This window comes from Podarcis muralis, chromosome 6 (genome assembly GCF_964188315.1).
Source record: "Podarcis muralis chromosome 6, rPodMur119.hap1.1, whole genome shotgun sequence".
NCBI classification, from domain to species: domain Eukaryota; kingdom Metazoa; phylum Chordata; class Lepidosauria; order Squamata; family Lacertidae; genus Podarcis; species Podarcis muralis.
In genome coordinates this window covers 25,278,052-25,298,920 of record NC_135660.1, presented here as the reverse complement: position 1 = coordinate 25,298,920, position 20,869 = coordinate 25,278,052, and the positions used below count along the sequence as shown (strand labels likewise).

The following is a 20,869-nucleotide window of genomic DNA, read 5'->3' as shown; positions in this document are numbered from 1 at the left end:
AAAGGAGCTGAAATCTCATGGGAGCTAAAACCAAGCAACATCAATTAGAAGAGACTAATATCAAAACGATATTAAATTATTTTAAAATGATATTAGAAGACCCGGGGAGCTGGGTGGGAAACACACTTTTACCTTGTTCTGAAAAGGTCACGGTAGAACAATCCTAACTATAGGAAGCTGGGATAATTTACCCTATTCCAAACTTCTTCCAGCAGCCCCTGGGAAGGGCTACTTCAGGCTGCGCTGACAGGTGAGCATTGGCTGGAGTTTTGAGGACTGGGCCCTAGGTCACATTACTCAGCTGAATGGTGTTTGGAATAGGTGTGGGTCTCTCCTTGACCTTCACCCTCACCAATCCCATGAAAAACCCCTTTGGGAGGGGACTTAAAGCCCAAGACTGGCCCAAGTCCAAATTATCTCATCCTAGTGGATCTTGGTTTTCCATTATGCTGAAAGGTGGGTGCCCAGCAAGCCTCTCTAGGGTGTGTGTTCCACAATTGGGGGTAACTACCAAAAAGGCCATCATCTCCTTTGGTAGGCATCCTCCATACTTTAGATCGAGAAAGGCCAGCACATTTTTTTTGCGGATACGTAGTAACTTGCAGGACAAGCCTATACATTAGCTTCCTCCAGTTTGGTGTCCTCCAATTGTAATTTCCATCAGTCCCAGCCAGCACAGCTTTGGGACTTGTAGCACCAGATTGGGGGAAGACTGTTATACACATTTGGCCAGAAGGACGTCACACCATGTCATTGAGGTTTACACCCAGGAAGGTGTGAGTCAGATTGCTGCCCCAAGGATTGGCAGGATCACATTTTGATGGCATGCTACTCGCTCAATTTCTTGGAGCACACTTACCGGTATTTGTTGAGAGACCGTAGGGTGCAACCACATGTCATTTTTACAGCGCTAAACATCCTTCATCTGTGTGTTTCTTTCACTTGCTTATTCTATGTAGAGGGGTCGGGGGACATCTTTTCCAGCATCAACAGGCATCACTATGCCCCAGTGACTCAGCTCTCAACAAGAGAAAAATACTTTTGCAGCAGTAAGTTTACATTTTTATCCTTACCCAACTAATTGTTCTTGACTGGTTTTGGGACCCACGCTTACTATTTTGGTGTGCTGTTTAGCAGGAAATGTGAAAATGTGTACCTGCATGCATATACAATGGACGCTCGGGTTGCGAACGTGATCCGTGCAGGATGCACGTTCACAACCCGCAGTGTTTGCAACCCGCAGCGCACGTGCGGGTTGTGATTCGGCGCTTCTGAGCATGTTCAAAGCTCGATTTAGTGTTTTTGCGCATGCACGAGTGCTGAAACCCAGAAGTAAGCCATTCCGGTACTTCCGGATTTTGGTGTGTCCGTAACCCAAAAATGCGCAACCTGAAGCATCTGTAACCCAAAGTATGACTGTATTGGTATCCGCATGGCTGGTAACCTCAATTGTGTAGAGTTCCAGATGGTTTTTGGTGGATACCAGCACACACACTTCTTTTCAGACCGCAGAATAGGTGCAAGTTGAAGTACAAGTTAAAGGGGCCTCCACATCTCAGCTTAAAAATAACCCTAAGAAACACATCAGCACCTTAATTATATCTCTATTATGCAGGGGCAGCCCAAGTTGTTTTGGTGGCTGAGGCAAAATGTCCCACCCCACCCCCCCTGTGATGAGGGTGGGTGTGAAGGTCTGCAAGAACTTCCCTGCAATGAAAAGTCCTTCCAAAGCCTCGTCTCTGGGGGCAGGGTGGGGTACAAACCCTGCTCAGGCTTCTCCTGCTTTTTCTGGTAGGTAGCAAGGATCCAGAAGGGCTTTCCCTTAAGGCAAGAAAGAGTCTCTGTGAGAAGGAGGTGTTCCTCAAAGCTAGCTTTGCTATTGGTCTCTGTCCCCCCTAGGGGCGGGGAATACCAGCAGCAAGCCTGTGCACCAAAACACCTCCCTCTTGCAGTGAGAGGAGGCCGTTCTGCGAGGCTTTGCTGCTGGTCTCTCTTTACCCCTGAAGGTGGGGGAGACCAGCAAGCAATGCTGTGCAGCAGAATACCATGCCATTCTGCCACTGCTGCAGCCTCCCTTACCTGGGTTGTTTCTCTGGTGGCAGCAGAAGTGGTGGGGTGAGCAAATATGGTACCCTCAGTGAGGACAAAATTTGGTACCCCCTAAAGCTGTGTGTGTGATCAGACCAAAGGTCCATCAGTATCCTGTTTCACAGGTGATGGACCATTCATTCTCTGGGAAGCCCACAGCATCACATTTATTATTTGTTATCTAAATAAATAAATAAATAAATAAATAAATAAATAAATCTAGGTGATGTGAAATGCATAAAAACTAAAACAAGGTTAAAACGCAACAAAAATACAATTAACTCACCCAGCATAAAAGACTAAAATGCCAGCTGTAGCAACAAAACATTTTAACACATAAGAAAACTAAAAACCGCATCTCAAAGGAGCTGAAATCTCATGGGAGCTAAAACCAAGCAACATCAATTAGAAGAGACTAATATCAAAACGATATTAAATTATTTTAAAATGATATTAGAAGACCCGGGGAGCTGGGTGGGAAACACACTTTTACCTTGTTCTGAAAAGGTCACGGTAGAACAATCCTAACTATAGGAAGCTGGGATAATTTACCCTATTCCAAACTTCTTCCAGCAGCCCCTGGGAAGGGCTACTTCAGGCTGCGCTGACAGGTGAGCATTGGCTGGAGTTTTGAGGACTGGGCCCTAGGTCACATTACTCAGCTGAATGGTGTTTGGAATAGGTGTGGGTCTCTCCTTGACCTTCACCCTCACCAATCCCATGAAAAACCCCTTTGGGAGGGGACTTAAAGCCCAAGACTGGCCCAAGTCCAAATTATCTCATCCTAGTGGATCTTGGTTTTCCATTATGCTGAAAGGTGGGTGCCCAGCAAGCCTCTCTAGGGTGTGTGTTCCACAATTGGGGGTAACTACCAAAAAGGCCATCATCTCCTTTGGTAGGCATCCTCCATACTTTAGATCGAGAAAGGCCAGCACATTGAGGTAGTATGTCACCATTTCAACCAATAGCCATTGGTTTCTGTTGAATGGGATCTTCAGCTTCACTTGGGCTGGACGGCACCCATAACAATCCATTTCAAATGGAAAAAGGGATCTCTCTAGGTATCTCTCTATCTGTATCTGTCTTTTCTATTAAGTTATAATATATATATCAGAGACATCACCTTGCCAACAAAGGTCTGTATAGTTAAAGCTATGGTTTTCCCAGTAGTGATGTATGGAAGTGAGAGCTGGACCATAAAGAAGGCTGATCGCCGAAGAAGTGATGCTTTTGAATTATGGTGCTGGAGAGACTCTTGAGAGTCCCATGGACTGCAAGAAGATCAAACCTCTCCATTCTTAAGGAAATCAGCCCTGAATGCTCACCGGAAGGACAGATCCTGGAGCTGAGACTTCAATACTTTGGCCACCTCATGAGAAGAGAAGACTCCCTGGAAAAGACCCTGATGAAGGGGATGACAGAGGACGGGATGGTTGGATAGTGTTCTCGAAGCTACCAGCATGAGTTTGACCAAACTATGCTTGGCAGTGGAAGACAGGAGTGCCTGGCGTGCCCTGGTCCATGGGGTCACGAAGAGTCAGACACGACTAAACAACAAATATATATATATATATATATATATATATATATATATATATATATAGTAATGGGAATTGGGGGTTGCTCGTGCGTAAGTTGCCGCCACTCTCGGCGAGGTTGCCTGGATAAACCTTTCCCTGGCTGGACAGTCCTGATTCCACGTCTGTCTCAGTCACTGGCAGAATCTGTCAGTGGATGTTTCCTAAACTTCTTCCAACATAAAAGTTCCTTGACGGATAGTCTCCGCCTAGCCTCCCTGCGCGGAAGTCTTTTGCGCAGGGTGGGTGTGGGCAGCGGAGGACCCGTGCTCTCCCCGCTGGTCTCTGGTGAAGAGTCCTGGAGCCATCTCTCCGAAGCCCTCCTCTGCCCCCCTTCCTCCCTGGTGTCACGCTGATTTCCTTCCCCGGCCAATGAGTCTCCTCTCTCCCTGCTTGGCCCTTCTCCGGCATCGCTTGGGAGCCTTGCCTCCACTCCTAGCTCCGATGGCAGTTCCCTGACATATATATATATATATATATATATATATATATATATATATATATAATGTGTTATTATATATTTTCTACACGACAGTAGTACTTCTGTTTATTTTTTACTTGCGGGAACTTGACTTTAAAACAACAACACAAAACCCTTTTGTTAGGCAAAGGAGCAGTGCTCATCCTCTTAATACAAGCATTGTAACCAACTGCTTCTCATGCAAACCACTCTGTCTAATGTAGACCTTTCACTCGCACAAGATAATCTATCTTCAAAGCTATAAATCCAGGAGTCTTCAGCCAATCAAGCTGCCTAATTGGTTGAACATTTACAAACACTTGATAATTAAATTTGTGTTAAACTATATAAAAGGATTTATGTCCCACTTCTTCCAGATTGTTTCCCCCCTTTTCATTTTGCAAGAGTGAGCAGCCTCCTTCGGAAATTCCTTCTGCCTGATGCATCATTCAGGTGGTTAGATGCATCACATTATGTCAGTAATGTCACATTAGTAGCTCATTCCACTATAATGGGCTTGACACATCATTGGAAAAGCATATCAAGACTCCCAAATTTCAGACAGCCATGTCTGCTTCATAACCAAAAGGACCTTAATGTGGTGGATTTTAATTAGACTCAAGGTTTTTGGTGTTGATGGTGGTGCTTTTGTTAAGCGGGAGAGTGAGAGAGCAAAAGAAAGAGGCAAGATTTGTTTTGTCCTGTTCGTTTACACACACACACACACACACACACACACACACGGTAAAGGTAAAGGTAAAGGTGAAGGACCCCTAGATGGTTAAGTCCAGACAAAGGCAACTATGGGATATATATATATAGATATATAAAAAATATTTACACACACACACACACACACTGGTTCACATATGGTTTGAAAATTATGAAGTTTCCCTTGGGAAATGATGAGACACAAAAAAACAATTGCTCATTTCAGATTGTATGTATATGTATTTATGGGCGTGAAAATATTATTCATTTCATTAAGGTCATTTGTGAAACAGAGCTCCATACTAAACTTTTGCTCAGGAAGTTTCATGTACGTATTGCAGCAGAAGCACTGACCAAAGTGACCTGGGCCTTCACCATCTTTCTGGTTAATGTAAATGCTTGCTGCCCTTTATGTGCTGTACTCATTTCCGGAACATATAATCTTCCCATGAACAAGATGTGCAACTTCCTTCTTTTGCATGCTAACTAGAAACCTTGAAAGAGGATGAGTTAGCTGAATACCTTCCCTTGTCACTTGTGCAACAAAGGCAGCATTGGAAGGGCAAGAAGTGGTGTTTTTGTTTTGTTTTGTTTTCTGGAAGAGATTAGGGCTGCAATCTTAAACACATAATAGAGAGCTAGCCCTGGGTCATCTGCAATGGGCCACAGATCACTTGACCCTTCCCCCCCTTTTTGAAACTTATTTTTCCCCTCTTTGCTTCTAGGGTGGCTGCACACACTTCAGTTTGCAGCCTGGCAAGACCCTAGTCAGCCACCATCTTCATTTACCAGAAGCATCTCTATCTATAAATTTTCCTATGGACCTATGTCTCATAGGAGACATTATGGACCTATGTCTCAAGTGTTTTAAGTCCCCAGAAACAACCCTGTGGCTTGTTAATATCACTTGTTAATATTATCAGAAAGGACGAGAGAGAAATCAGTTAGCATTTACCGTATTTTTCGCCCCATAGGGTGCACCGCCCCATAGGGCGCACCTAGTTTTTTTTTGGGGGGGGGAATAAAGAAAAAAAATTTATTTCCCCCCCAGGCGTGGGGCTGGCGCGGGGGGAGCCAGAGCTTCCCCCGACCCCAGCCCCCAGAACAACTTCGCGCCAGGCTCCCTAGGGTTGCGCAGAGCTGCACGAAGCCCGGGACTGCAGGCAGCTCTGCGCAACTTCACGCTGGTCTCCCAAGGGTTGCGCAGAGCTTCCTGAAGCCTGGAGAGCGAGAGGGGTTGGTGCGCACCGGCCCCTCTCGCTCTCCAGGCTTCAGCGAAAGCCTGCATTTGCCCCATAGGACGCACACACATTTCCCCTTCATTTTTGGAGGGGAAAAAGTGCGTCCTATAGGGTGAAAAATACGGTAGATGTATTCTTACCTAATTCTCACTTTCCAAAACAATTAGCAAACTGAAACATTGAAATTTGCATGTCTCCAATTTTTGCAGTGTAATGTGTGCAAAAATGCAGTAGAGGAAACTGTGTATGTCACATCTATAAGTAAAAAATAACACAGAAGAATGCATTATATTGGCGGGAATTGCTTTGCCAAAATGTGTATATTATTCACAGTAAACTGCTAGTGAATAAACTGCGAGGTTTTTATTTTCACAAAACTGATGTGGAAAGGTGTAGAACCAAACTTCAGTTCGGAACAAATAACAAAATTTTGATTGGAGAACAATAAAAACTGACATATTTGTCCGCCTCTATCTATCAGCCACTTATACCTGCTTGCAAAATATTTTTACAGGCCTGCAGTAAAAATGCAAATGGACTAGATGACTCTCTGGACTCCTTCAAACTCTACAGTTCTAGGATTCTATGAAGTAGGTCCGGTTCAAGAGTCTGCCCTGGGAAGAGGGGGTGTGGATGAGAAGAGAGGTGGTTTGGGGAGAGTCCCAAGGGCCAGGTAGAGAAGACTGGAGGGCCACATTTCATCTCTGGGCCTGGTATTCCCCATGCCCTGGAAAATTGCATTAAATTTTCATGGATAATTTGGGACAAATACAACTTATCTAGTGACATTGTACAACATAAATGTTCTATATCACTCCCTGTTTTGTGTGTGAGAGAGACGGGGGGGGGGGGGGGGGAGAAAGAGAGAAATAGTCCAGCAACAAAGTTCTACAAATAGAAAGTGTGAGCTCCTTATTTCTCCAGATGAGCAGGTATTTATACAAACAGTCACACCACCAGATAATAGAAGTGAAATTACTTACTTCCTCAGAGGCAGGACAAAAGTGGTCACACAATCAGTGCTCCCTGTGCTCTCTTGGAATGTGGAAGAGGAATGAATGAAAGTCTACAAAGAGATTGTATTTCCCAATTAGTTTCTATAAAATGCTATGATGAACATCAAAGATGACATTTTCTCAAAATCTCATGAGATACCGGTGTAAACTTACCACCTGAATGGCATGGTAATTGCAACATTCCCACCCAAAAATGAAATTTAGAACTTAATGCAGAATTTTTGCTTTACATTTGTGACATAATTCTAAAGTATAGTAGAAAGCAGAACATAACAAACCGAAAAGTTGAATGCCAGAGTGATTTCTTTTTTCTTTTTTTCTTTTTTTAAAGAAGAAGCTTTCATGTTGACCTCTACTCTCTAGAAAAGTAAAATCTGTTTCACATCAGAAGCTATGGGGACAGAAGAATACATGGGAAACGAATAGTCGTGGCAGTTTATAGAGGACCAGTTAGGTTTCCTGAAATCCAGGGGGATTCATGCCGTAAGCAAAGAGCAACAAACAGCAGGTGATAGGAAGGATTTAAATGAAAACAAGAATACTTTGAACTCAAGATGCTTTCATTCATTGTCTGCACATTTTCCAACCAAAGGGTGCATTTCAAAAACAAACAAGCACATGATACGAAAATGAAAGGAGAAGAAGTGAGAAAAACTGTACATCCCAAATGTTCTGAGTGCAAATAAGTGAAGTATATGTATATGTATATTTATATGTACTGTATATGTGTATGTATGTGTGTGCGCATATATATATATATATATTCCTGTGTCTGTGTGTGTACACACACATATATACACATATATATCAGAATATATATAATATTACACATTATTAATATAATATAATATAATATAAATCACTTCTTATTTCTTTTTTATACATTCGATCGTTCTGTATTTTAAAGTGTTCAATGCATCATAAAAATGGGTAAAAATATAAGAAAGTCTCTGAACACACACACACACACACACACACACACAACATTATATGTCCCGTGGCTACAATACAGGTGACATCAAGTTGACCCACGCTGGTTCAACCTGGGTACCACCACCCCAACCCCTAGTCACTATCTGTCCACCTAACCTAACTCATGGAGCTGTTGTGAAGGGTTGGAGGCAAAACTATATACAATACCACAAGCTCCTTGCAGTGGAAAGAACAACGAAGCCCTTATCAAGAAGGTGCAGCAAATAAGGGCTGTAGCTCAATAATCCAAACCTTGGGAGCTCCCAGTTGGGCTGGGAGTGTCCCCTGCCTGAACGCCCGGAGAGCCACTGCCAATCATTGTCACTCAGCTGTGTCAAGTGGACATTGGGAAGCATGACAGAAGTGTTGGCATTATGGCCAGGGACACTAGCGCAGTATTTCCCACATCCAAATTCACCCTTCTTTTCACTGGTTCCTCTAAACTGCTGCCTCAGTTCAGTGGCTCTTGGATTCCAGCTGTAAATGCGTTTGCTTTTTAATTTTCTAAAGTCCTTTGGTAAGAGATTAAAGCCCCTAAGACTCAAGGCTTCTCTTCGGAATTATGGGTTCTCTTCCAGTATTTCCTATCAAATGCAAAAGGCTATATTCCTATAACTGTTTAGCCATTTACTGTAATCTGATGCCATAAATCCCACCAAAAACCCATTTCCTTTCAGAATTTATGGTATAGATTTGTGTAGGGTTTAAAAAAACAAACAAAAAACCCTTCATGGGTGGAAGGGCTTACTTCAAAAATGTAGAAACCCAATGATCTAAATCGCAACTAAGGTCTGCATGTGGCAGTTTACTGCCTATACACCTATTAGCTCAGAAACGAAACCTCAAACTGTAAATCGCCTAAAATATAAAGTATGTTCACATGCTTACAGAGTTTGGCATTTTATAGGGTTTCATCATCAGTGCAATTTTACTATCAATGGGCATATTATGCAAACTGGATAATTTAATATTGTCTACATTTAAAAAACACCAGCAATCCCTACAGTATACATAAGTTTTATGGACCTGTTTAAATGCTGTTCTGCATTCCTCTCCCCACCTTCCTAATATATATCACTTTCCTCCATACTGAATGTCTCCCAAACAGCCTTTGTCGGCATTGATTCACAACATCATCATCATCTGCAATGAGGTGATAACACCTGTATTTATATCTGCCAAGGGACTGACTCTGGACGATGAAAACAGCCACCATCAAAAAGTATAATTCTTTGCCATGGGCGCATATCAGCATTTTTCTTAATTATTTTTGACAGTTTATCTATTGCACGATGAGCTTTCACAAGTGACAAAAATAACTGGGGTAGGAAAGGACATGTTTTATGAGCCACAGTCAACAAAACGCATTTCCTGTTAGATATTCCCATTAGAAATCTGGAGAATCTATATGGAGACAAAGAAATAGTACACAAAGATACAACAGGGCTGCATTTATCTTTGCCAAGGTACTGGTCAGCTTCAACATAAAAATAGCAGTTGCGTCAGGGATAAGCCTAGCCCTTGAGGAAGAGAAGAGGGGTGAAACTTGAAAGAATTCAGAAAAAATAATATATACATCTTGCAAGCAGTAGCGTAAGGCTTCAGCTCTTCTTAGGTTGTACGATGAGAACATTTTAATTGGATCAAGCCCATGATCCATCCTATCTCCATTTATGGTCAGTTGCAGATGCTAGAGAAGAAATGTAGAAAACTACCAGCCAGGAAACAATCTCATGCTCCTTGCTTTCTGGTTCAGTGACAGCTCCAGCAATAAAGCCCCAAATCTTAGAGCATAACTGAATCTTCTGTTGTTGTTGCTGCTGCAGCAGCTGGAGAACAAGGCACATCTCTGAGGGATTCATTGTACTCTGCCACCAAGGAGCACCACATCACAACTTCCTCCTTGTTTGTGACAGACTCTCATCTGGAATACATGGATCAATCTTTGGGAATTAACAACTGATTATCATTCTTTGTGGACCGGAAAAGACTTTTCATTCCCTAGTGAAAAGCAACAAATTAGCAAAGAGAGATCTCCTGAAACGCAGTTGCTTCTAAAGTCTAATTCTATGTGCACAGTCAATCCTATGCATATACACCAAAGATATTGGGTCAGACAGACTGAGGGGTTGCTTGTTCACACAGTCAGTTTTGTCTCCACGCAAAGGCTCCCTGGGGATGCATTCACACACAGCAAATCTCCCATACGGACTGGAATCTCGACTGATAACACTTGCACTTTTTTAGCGGCAATTTCTGTAATCACAGCAACACAATTTGCAGCCACCGTGATAACAGGAATCATTCCTGAGAAGTAGCAGCTGCCTCCATTGAAAGCTCGGTTAATATGAAACATTCTCTGCATGATGCATCCCTGGAGTGCATGGTGGAGAGACAAAATTGACCGCGTTGACCTGCCTGGAGTCAGTTATTTCATATCAATACAACAGTTTCCTTTTTAACATGTCATGGAAAACATGGAGTTAACAGCATTGACTCTCTCTCCCCGTCTCTCTCTCTCTCACACACACATACACAGCAATTTTGTAATACTTTCCAAACTAATATTATCAGACAGACCCTTATGTCTCTGACCTTCTGTTCTCAAGGCAATCCAAAACAAATCTGATCGCTATAACAAATATTTTCATATGTTCCTTTTCTGCAGAATCACAGGGTTTGCAACATTTTCTTTAATGAACAGAGAGTGGCGATGGTTGCTGTTTTTGTTTTTTGTTTTTAAAGCGGGAGCGAGAATAAGGAAAGGGGGGGGGTTGAAATGGCCTATCGAGTGGCTGTTATCGCTTTGTGACAGTGGGGAAATGTGAACTAGGAAAAAGGCTGAAAGTGATCCAGCAAATGTCAGTTATCATCCCAGAAGAGAAGATCCATGGGCAAACTCACAAATGTATGTTAACCACTCCATGTCTTCAAGACACTGGTTGCTCACAAGCCACAAGATTAGAATCATGTTGGGGGGCAGGAAGAGACAAGGCCATTGACCCTGTCCCTTCCGTCACATCCTTGTCTCCTGTTCACACTCCACACATTGTAGAGTGAATGTCTCCTGCCAGGAGCCTGCCATACAATCACCACCTATTGTTCTGCCTGGACACTGAGGTCCATTGCTGAGGGCCTTCTGGTGGTTCTCTCGCTGCGAGAAGCCAAGTTACAGGGAACCAGGCAGAGGGCCTTCTCGGTAGTGGCACCCGCCCTGTGGAACGCCCTCCCACCAGATGTCAAAGAGAAAAACAACTACCAGACTTTTAGAAGACATCTGAAGGCAGCCCTGTTTAGGGAAGCTTTTAATGTTTAATAAGACTATTGTATTTTAATATTCTGTTGGAAGCCACCCAGAATGGCTGGGGAAACCCAGATGGGCAGGGTATAAATAATAAATTATTATTATTATATTATTATAATCAGGATTCTAAATTGCACAGGAAGAATACATGAGCAGAGAAGATATGGTCGCCTCGCCTCAAAAAGGATATTGAGAAGTTTTCAGAAAAGAGCAACCAAAAAGACCAAGGAGATGGAGCAACCTTTCCTATGAGGAAAGGTTGCAATATGTGGGACTTTTTAGTTTAGAGAAAAGGAAAGCAAGTGGTGATATGAAAGGAATTATATAATGATGCCTGGCATGCAGTAGATAAAGGTCCCCCCCCCCTCATAGAATCATGGAATTGTAGAGTTGGAAGGGACCACAAGGGTCATCTATAGTCCAACCTGCTGCAATGCAGGAATCTTTTGCCCAACGTGGGGCTCGAACCCTCGACCCTGAGATTAAGAGTCTCATGTGCTACTGACCTGAGCTATCCCAGCTGGAGCACTGGAATTCCAATGAAGTTGCAGGTTTCCCACAGGCATCTGGCTGGCCACTGTGAGAACAGGATGCTGGACTAGATGGGCCATTGGGCTGATCCACCAGGCTCTTCTTATGTTCTTGAGGATCTTCACAACAAACATGCAGCCCCCAATATGTGGGGAGCAGCAGGGGCAAATACTGAGGGTACGATGGAGAGTGCTGGGCTAGCTTGTGCCTCATGACCCCATGAGGGGGATGACAGCTGAAGAAGGTTCTATCAGTGTCTCACATCCATTATGGATTGGTGGAACAATCAGGTAAAGGATCCCTGGACGGTTAAGTCCACTCAAAGGCGGCTATGGGGTTGCGACGCTCATCTAACTTTCAGGCCAAGGGAACCGGTGTTTATCCACAGACAGCTTTCCAGGTCATGTGGCCAGCATGACTAAACCTCTTCTGGTGCAACGGAACACCATGATGGAAGCCAGAGTGCACAGAAATGCCGTTTACTTTCCCTCCGCAGCTGTACCTATTTATCTACTTGCACTGGCATGCTTTCAAACTGCTAGGTTGGCAAGAAGCTGGGACAGAGCAACGGGAGCTCATTTCATCATGGGGATTCGAACCGCTGACCTTCTGATCGGCAAGCCCAAGAGGCTCAGTGGTTTAGACCACAGCATCACCCACGTCCTGATCCCCATGCATAGAGTGAACATGCTGAGAAGAAGATCTGAAAGGGGTTTGACCTGTTCCCATCCATGGGCAGAGGTCAAAAGAATGAGTAGGCCTCTCCAAAGGCAGCGTAGCTGGTTTCCCTTTTGAAGGAAGTACAGTGGTACCTCGGGTTAAGAACTTAATTTGTTCTGGAAGTCTGTTCTTAACCTGAAACTGTTCTTAACCTGAGATCCCACTTTAGCTAATGGGGCCTCCTGCTGCCGCCGCGCCGCAATTTCTGTTCTCATCCTGAAGCAAAGTTCTTAACCCGAGGTACTATTTCTGGGTTAGTGGAGTCTGTAACCTGAAGCATCTGTAACCTGAAGCGTCTGTAACCCAAGTTACTACTGTAAAGTTATGCATATTACCATCTAAAGATGAGGGATCTGAAAGACCATTAAGCCCAGAAAAACAGTAATTGCTATACTTCCCAATGCAAATTAACACACACACCGTGCCCAGAATTTCATTTCAGTGTAACATTGTAAAAGATGGAACAGCATATTTGAGAAGGCAAGGACAGGGGGTCACTTTTGGTGCCTGTTGTATCTCACAAAGCTGCCCTTGGGAGCCCATGCTGCATAGCTGGAGACAGCTGATTCTCCCTGTCCATTGAATCCCTACTCCCTATGGGGACTTGACTTGTCTGCTAGTTAGGACAAATATCAGCTAGTTAGACCTCTGATGGTGCTTTTGTGGGTGGAGAAACATGTCCCATGGGATGCTTACAGGAACTGCAAGTGAACCATATGCTTCTGTCAGTCGTGAGAAACGTCTTTGATAAACTGAAATACTTCTAGAAATTGTTACAGTAAATGGCCGTTATTCTTAGCTCTCCATTGAAAAATGATACAGCCTGAAGAAAAGAAGAAGAAGGAAGCGGGGGCAGGGGGGAGCCCACAGGCTTCCCAGTGAGAAAACCCCTTAATCCTGACTACAGTATTTAAAATGAAATTTACTTATCCCTTACACAATTTGAACAGCGGCTTTTTAATTACGGCTGATTGTTAAAGGTGGTGTTGGGCAGCCCTAAAGATTTAAGATGAAGACATTCAATTGCTGGAACACATCCTCTGGTTACCAGTGCTACAATTGAAAGCCCATAGGTATCATAGCAGAAACGATCGTATAAAAAAGCATTAAAAAGCATTTATTTAAGTGAGAGCAAGCATGGAATCCTTCCCAAGAGCGTGGGGGGAGGGGTGGGGAGGGAATCTCTGTGTGTGTTTTTGGAGACACAACAACAACCAAACCATGAAATACACAGTTGAAACGTTTGGGATCACTGTGAAAAAGTTCCATGTTCACTTGTTAAATAATGCTCCAAGGCAGTCTAAGGCATATGAATGGTTCTTTCACAGGTCACAGATTCCATTCAGTTGTTGGACATTGTTATTATCCGACCGAAATAGACAGTCCTAATTAATATTCTACACATACCTGGGAGAACATTCTTAAGGAATCAATCTTCTGGTGGCTTGGGTTATATATATATCTACGAAAATCTACGAAAGCAAATATATATATATATATATATATATGGCAAACATTGAAAATTGTGACTAGTTAATGTACTGTAAACAAGTGATACTATTAAAAGTTTAATTTAATAAAGACACTACCACTAAATAGACTTGTTTACCCAGTTTTCCTTGTCTTTTACTACCCAACAGTTCTACCATGTATATTAAAGTTGAACTGTGAAGTCATTTTGCAAGTAATTATATTCTTGGCACTTTTCTGAACATAATATAACAATTACCACAGCAACCGCATTTTTATTAGGCTCCTCTGAGGGAGAAGCGGATTACTAGAAGGGACAGAAGGCGCTTCTAGACAATGCTAATATTTGCTCTATATCAGATGGAGGAAGCAGCAGCCTGATATAAATTTGGATCCGCATTGGAAGGACAGCCATAATTCTGCATGGCGATTCCTGCAAGAAAGAGCTGATACAGGCAATACATTTCAGAGACATAGCAGTGCTCTTACAACACCTCTTCTTCCTCTTTCGATGCTTCCAATATAGAGAGAAAGATAGCGTTGTACTTCTTGTTTTCTTGGGGGGGAAACCATTAATTGTGCTTTTGATAAAACAATTAAAATATGAAAATCAATAGTACATATTCATTCCCCATTTTTGTATATATATAAAAAACAGCAATGTCCCCAACAGTATATAAGGTTCTACATTTTCTTGTAGCACTGTTGAGGTGCATTTATCATACTTAACACAAGTTGCAGGATTGGGGCAATTGTCATAGGCCTTATGGAATTGGTGGAAGGTTATCCAGTACAAATGAATAAAAATTTCAAAGCAGCCTTGATTATGTAGGAAGTTAACTCTCTGATGAAAAGTAAGCATGGGGAGAATTCTAGACCTCTGGAAAAGCCGCTATTAAAAACTCCCAAATAAGTTTTTTGTGCGGTTTTCGGCCCACAGCCCTTCTCTAATTGAATCGAACTCAACAGCACCTTCTCCTTAAGAGGTCTAACTAACCTTGTAGAGTTGAGAGTGTCAGTGATAATATGGATAGGAGACATCTAGTACAGAAGTATAGAAAAGTGCCTTGTACCTAATTAGCTGAGTAGCTCTCTGGGATTTCAGGATAGGTTCTCTCCCAACAAAATACTTCTTCACACAGAGCATAATGGGATTTTCCATTAAAATATATAGGCCTCATTTGCACTATACATTTAAAACAATATCCTACCATTTTGAGCAATCATGTCTTCCCCCAAAGGATCTTGAGAACTGTAGTTTGTTAAGGGTGCTTGGAGTTGTTAAGGAGAACCCTATTCCCCTCACAGCTATAATTCTCAGAGTGGTTTAACAATCAACCCTTCTTCCCAGTGAGGTATGGGAATTGTAGCTTGTGAGGGGAGTAGGGCTCTCCTAACTCCTCTCAGCAAACAAACCGCAGTGCCCAGAATGCTTTGTGAGAAGCCATGGCTGTTCAAAGCAGGATGATACTGCTTCAAATGTATACAGCCAATAGGGCCAACGGGATGGCGACCAACTTTGTTTTCTTTAAAAGCAGATTGGACTGATTCATGGAGGCAGAGAACGAGATCAATGGCTATTAGTTACAATGTCTACATCAGGGGTCAGCAAACTTTTTCAGCAGGGGGCCAGTCCACTGGCCCTCAGACCTTGTGGGGGGCCAGACTATATATTTTTTTTTTGGGGGGGGGGGAATGAACGAATTCCTATGCCCCACAAATAACCCAGAGATGCATTTTAGGTAAAGGGACACATTCTACTCATGTAAAAATACGCTGATGCCTGGTCTGTCCGCGGGCTGGATTTAGAAGGCGATTGGGCCGGATCCGGCCCCCAGGCCTTAGTTTGCCTACCCGTGGTCTACATATTACCTCCAGGCTCGGAAGAAATATGCCTTTGAATACCAGTTGTTGGGGCTCGATAATTTGGAGAGTCCTGTTGCACTCATGTCATCCTTGTGAGCTTCCCACAGACATCTGGTTGGCCACCGAAAGATCAAGGAGGTGGACTTGATGGGGCTTTGGTCGGACCCAGCAAGGCTCTTCTTATGTGAATGTATTTCTGCTCTCAGGGTTGATTCCTCATCGGCTCAGCCACAGTGGAAGAGAGACAAGAGGCAGCCACTCCTGATAAGTTGTCCCGTGTCCAAGACTAGTCCCATTGCCAGTGTTGAAATATGATTCAACCGTCAGTCCAGTTGGCGTCTGTACATACAGTAGGCTGCCATCTTTGGCGTTAGGCAGCAAGATATGTTGGGCTAGTTCAGTGTATGCCTGCTGCAAGAGAGAGACTGCTGGAATCTTATTGGCCTCCCGTGCCCTCTTCTAGGAAGCACACAGAAGGAGAGACCACTTCTCATCCCTTGCCACAGCTTCTCTACAGTAGCAGATGGAAAAGGTCAGACCTTTCTGTTTTCCCTACTTTGAACTCTTTTCTACCACTGATGTCAATGGGGTTTTCTTAGCTGCTAGAGTGGGCCCTGCTTCATGTGGTACCCTGAAGTGCCTGAAAGGTGTGGCAAGTATTCTAAACGTGTTCATCCTAGGTCTCTGTGAGTTTGTGTGTGCATTTGGATGTACCTTAGGCAGTACAATGTCTTGGTATGGCATTGCTAGCCATCTTGAGCATCCCAATGCCCCTATCTCTCTGGCCCTGGGGACTCTCCCAAGGCCACACTCCCTAGCTGCACCTCATACTAACCCTGCTTTTTCTTGAGTGTCTTCTCTTTGCCTGTCTGGAATGTGCCCTTGAACATGGATAATGCCTCTTTCTTCCCTGGATGGAGCATAGAGAGGAACATAAAGAGTCTGTGCATTAACTAGCCTACAATGAGTGTAAAATTTGCATTCATTGCTCTGTTCACATTTGCCCTTGCCATGTGCCCCTCCCAAAAGACTACCCAGAAAGAAATGTGCCCCTTGGGTTGAAAAAGGTTCCCTATCCCTGATTTAAAACATGTTGTACATATATTTTCTGTCTTCTTATGTTCAGTATTTATACATAGTAAAAGAACCTTAGACCATAGACCACATGCTTTCATTTGCCACGACTAAAAAGTTTGTAATTATCTAAACACACACACACACACACACACACACACACACACACACCCTAATCTGGAATACAGGGAGGACAGATTACACGTTTAAAACAGATAAATTGATAAAGCTACCATGAACAAAAACAGGAGCAAAATTTGGCCACAGCGTGGTTAATAATCAGTTCTGCGCTCCCACTGTTTTAGTACATTTAGAATTCAGGGCACTATTGCACAGCAATGCCTCACTGTTGTTCTCATCTTACATTTCTGTATTGCTTGCATAAATGAATGACAGTGTATGACTAATTATCACATCTATTCTCCATGCATGCATGGAGGCAGTATTGTGGGTTACTCCCACACATAAATCCTCCATTGTCAGTGGCAGGCTAGACATTATTTTAATCTACAGTATGAAGCTATTTTATTAGAGCAATAAGCCCACGGCGGAGAGAAGTACCTCTTAACAGAAAGGCAAATATCAAACTATCTGCCCACTAAAATACTTTGGCGTATGGCAGTTCAGCTGAACGATTACTGCCTGAAAATGGCTGTCAAGTGTTTAGTATTTACACCATAATATGGGGAAATGCATAAAAAAATCCCATCAAAATAAATAGGCCCATTTATTTCCAAGACATAGAGGGAGGCTAAGTTTCTTTGTCCTGCCACTTCAGAGTCCCTTGATAGCATTTTCACCATCTTTATTGTCTCTTAGATATAGATCCTCCACTGCGTAAGTATCGGGGAAAGCTCCTGGTAACAAACACCTAGACATATAGCAGATGCATAAGTGCATCTTGGGATAAATACATTAAAGACAATTAACTGCCATCATACTCCTCAATTACAATTTCACCCGCTCCTGTAGTGTACACCTGTGGCTTGTTAGTGACGCAACTCATCTTTTAAAGCAGCACGGCGGTTCAAAGGTGGCTGTGCGAAATCTGTGCTTCCTTTGCTGCTCAAATATCCTTCAAATACCTGTTCAAACAAAAGGAAGAAGCACAAGAAATTAGCGTTACCCAGCCGTTTCAGAACAAATCACTTGGCAGTCATAGATCCGTGGAACCGGAAGGCAGTCAGTTTTGTCCTCTTCTTCATGGGAACTGCCCCAATATCTTTTGATGAGGACCAGTGTATAAATCCAATAAATGATAAAATAATAAACAACCACCAGAGGCACCAACAGCCATGTCACAAGGCCCTGCAGACCTATAGCATATCCTCAGACCTTGAACTGACCTCATCCAGACCAGAATATAAAACTTTGTGTTTGTGTGTTTCTTTTTAATTCCTTGCTTTCCTCCCCATTTTCTTTTCTTCGTTATTAGTTTGTTCTCTTCAGATAGCAGTTTTGTTTGGTATTTATTGCATTAAATGTTGAAAACCTTTAACAAAGTTGAGTTTTAAAATACCAAACCAGTTATCAGATGCTCCTGAGACAGGAAGGACTGTGCGCCCATTATTCATTGAAGGCACATTTTGCCCCTCAAAGAATTCTGGGCACCAGAGTTTCTTAAGGGTTCCTAGGAATTGTAACTCTGCCAAGGGTAAACTACAGGGGGCAGAATTCTTTGAGGGGGTGGGAAATACGCTTTGCCTGTGCTTTAAAGGTATTGTGTGTACATGATGAAGGTCTTCCCGGGCACTGCCATGTCCCAGGGATGGGGAACCTGTGGCCCTCCAGATGTTGTTTATTCCCATTCTTTTCAGCCCTAGCCAGCTGAGACCCCGGCACAGAGCCCCCGCTACTGGCTTCCTAGCCCAGTGTAGTAAATTGAGGGTTGACATATGTCCTTTTGTTCGAGGACATGTCCTCTTTTTCATGGGTAGAGTCGCCCTAGCGATCCATAGTTAAAAGCAGAAGTCGGCAAATGTGTCCTCTTCTCTGCTCTTCAAAATATGGCAACCCTAGAAGGTGCAAGAGAACGACACTATTCTGTGTACTTGAGCTGTGGCAGACCTGAAAAAGGATGGGCCAAGAGGAAGCGCTTAAACTCATGCCCAATAAACTAGCATCCATAGCTGCACAGGTCAGACGAGGCAGGGTGAGGAGGCTCTGTGTTTGTGCATGAGATTATGGTCTGGCCACACTCATGACTAGCATTTAACCCCTTGAGGGTCAGTCAAAGGTGAAGGCAACCCTTTGGCCAAATCTGTTTAGATGCTGGTCTAGTCCATTTTTCTGCTAAGGGAAACTTTATTTTGTAGGTGGGAGTACTTGACTCTTATCTCAAAAAGGGTGATATGGAGATGGAAAAGATGCAGAAAAGAGCAACCAAAATTATTGAGGTGGGGTGGGGCAGTTGGAGCAACACTGGGGCCTTGTAGTTCAGGGAAAAGGGGGAGTAAAAGAGGGCATGATAGAGTTGTATTATTAAATAATCCATCATGAGGTGAAAGTGAATAATCCATAATGAAGTGAAAGTGCTCTCTCAGAGATGCTGAAGAGTTGGAGATAGACAAGTACTTCACACAGAAATTAGTGCAACTGTGGAACTCACTCCCACAAGAAATTATGGCCATCAACTTAGTTGGCCACTGTGAGAGCAGGATGCTAAACTAGATGGGCCATTGACCTGTTCCAGCATGTTCTTCTTACGCTCTTAGGTTGAAATAAGATTAGGTACATGAGAGGATAAGGGATGCGGGTGGCGCTGTGGGTTAAACCACAGAGCCTAGGATTTGCCAATCAGAAGGTCGTGGTTCGAATCCCTGCAACGGGGTGAGCTCACATTGCTCGGTCCCTGCTCCTGCCAACCTAGCAGTTCAAAAGCATGTCAAAGGGCAAGTAGATAAATAGGTACTGCTCCGGTGGGAAGGTAAATGGCGTTTCCGTGTGCTGCTCTGGTTCACCAGAAGCGGCTTAGTCACGTTGGCCACATGACCTGGAAGCTGTACACCGGCTCCCTCGGCCAATAAAGCGAGATGAGCGCTGCAACCCCAGAGTCGGCCATGACTGGACCTAATGGTCAGGGGTCCCTTTACCTTTTTGCATGAGAGGATAAGGGTACTAATCACAACGATTATAGGATCCCTTCAAGATCAACACCAGCATGCATTTCAATACCAACTCCTGAGGAATAACAACAAGAGAGGGGAATCTTGCTTGTGGGTTTCCACAGACAGCAGATTGGCCATTATGGAAACAGAATGCTATGCAGATAGGCCTTTGGTCTGATCCAGCAGGGCTCATCTTTTTGACATGCTGGAGAGAGAAAAGGCACATGGTTTAAAGACAAATGAGTCAAAACAATATAAAAATAGGGCATTACTGTTTCAAACAGGTTAGAACAAACCCAGAATAAGTCAGCACATGAGACCATAATATAGTCCGTAAGAGTTCACCATAATATTGAAAGACCAATTATTTTATAAGTTGTAGAATAATCCAACAGTTACAGGAGTATAAATTTTATTAGAGCAGAGCTTTGTAACATACATCACTTTTTAATTTCCAGGGTTGGGAATTCATTAGAGGCCTATCTGAAAATGGCATGGATCTATGCAAAAGTACAATTAAGCCTCCAGCTTTACAAAATGGATGTTTATACAAGTTAAAGAAACTACTGGAGAGCTGTTCTATAATCACACTTAAAGCCATAATGGTTCCTGGAAGGATTATTCTTTATTAAATATGCAATTGGCATTTTTCACTAAGCTCTGTACGGGAATTTGATAGAACTCTCTGTAACGGAAAACATGACAAATAAAAACACTGGACAAATGGGCCCG

The 20,869-nt window shown here is 43.2% G+C and overlaps 1 protein-coding gene across 1 annotated transcript in view; it reads right to left on the bottom strand.

Annotated features, from left to right (window-relative positions):
• Positions 1-3,577: 3,577 nt before the first annotated feature.
• Positions 3,578-20,869, bottom strand: part of CP (ceruloplasmin) — a 569,984-nt gene continuing 552,692 nt past the window's right edge. The window contains exon 19 of the mRNA XM_077929887.1: positions 3,578-3,635. Coding sequence (XP_077786013.1) covers positions 3,626-3,635 — 10 coding nt within the window. The 3' untranslated portion in view covers positions 3,578-3,625. The remainder of the gene's footprint in view (positions 3,636-20,869) is intronic.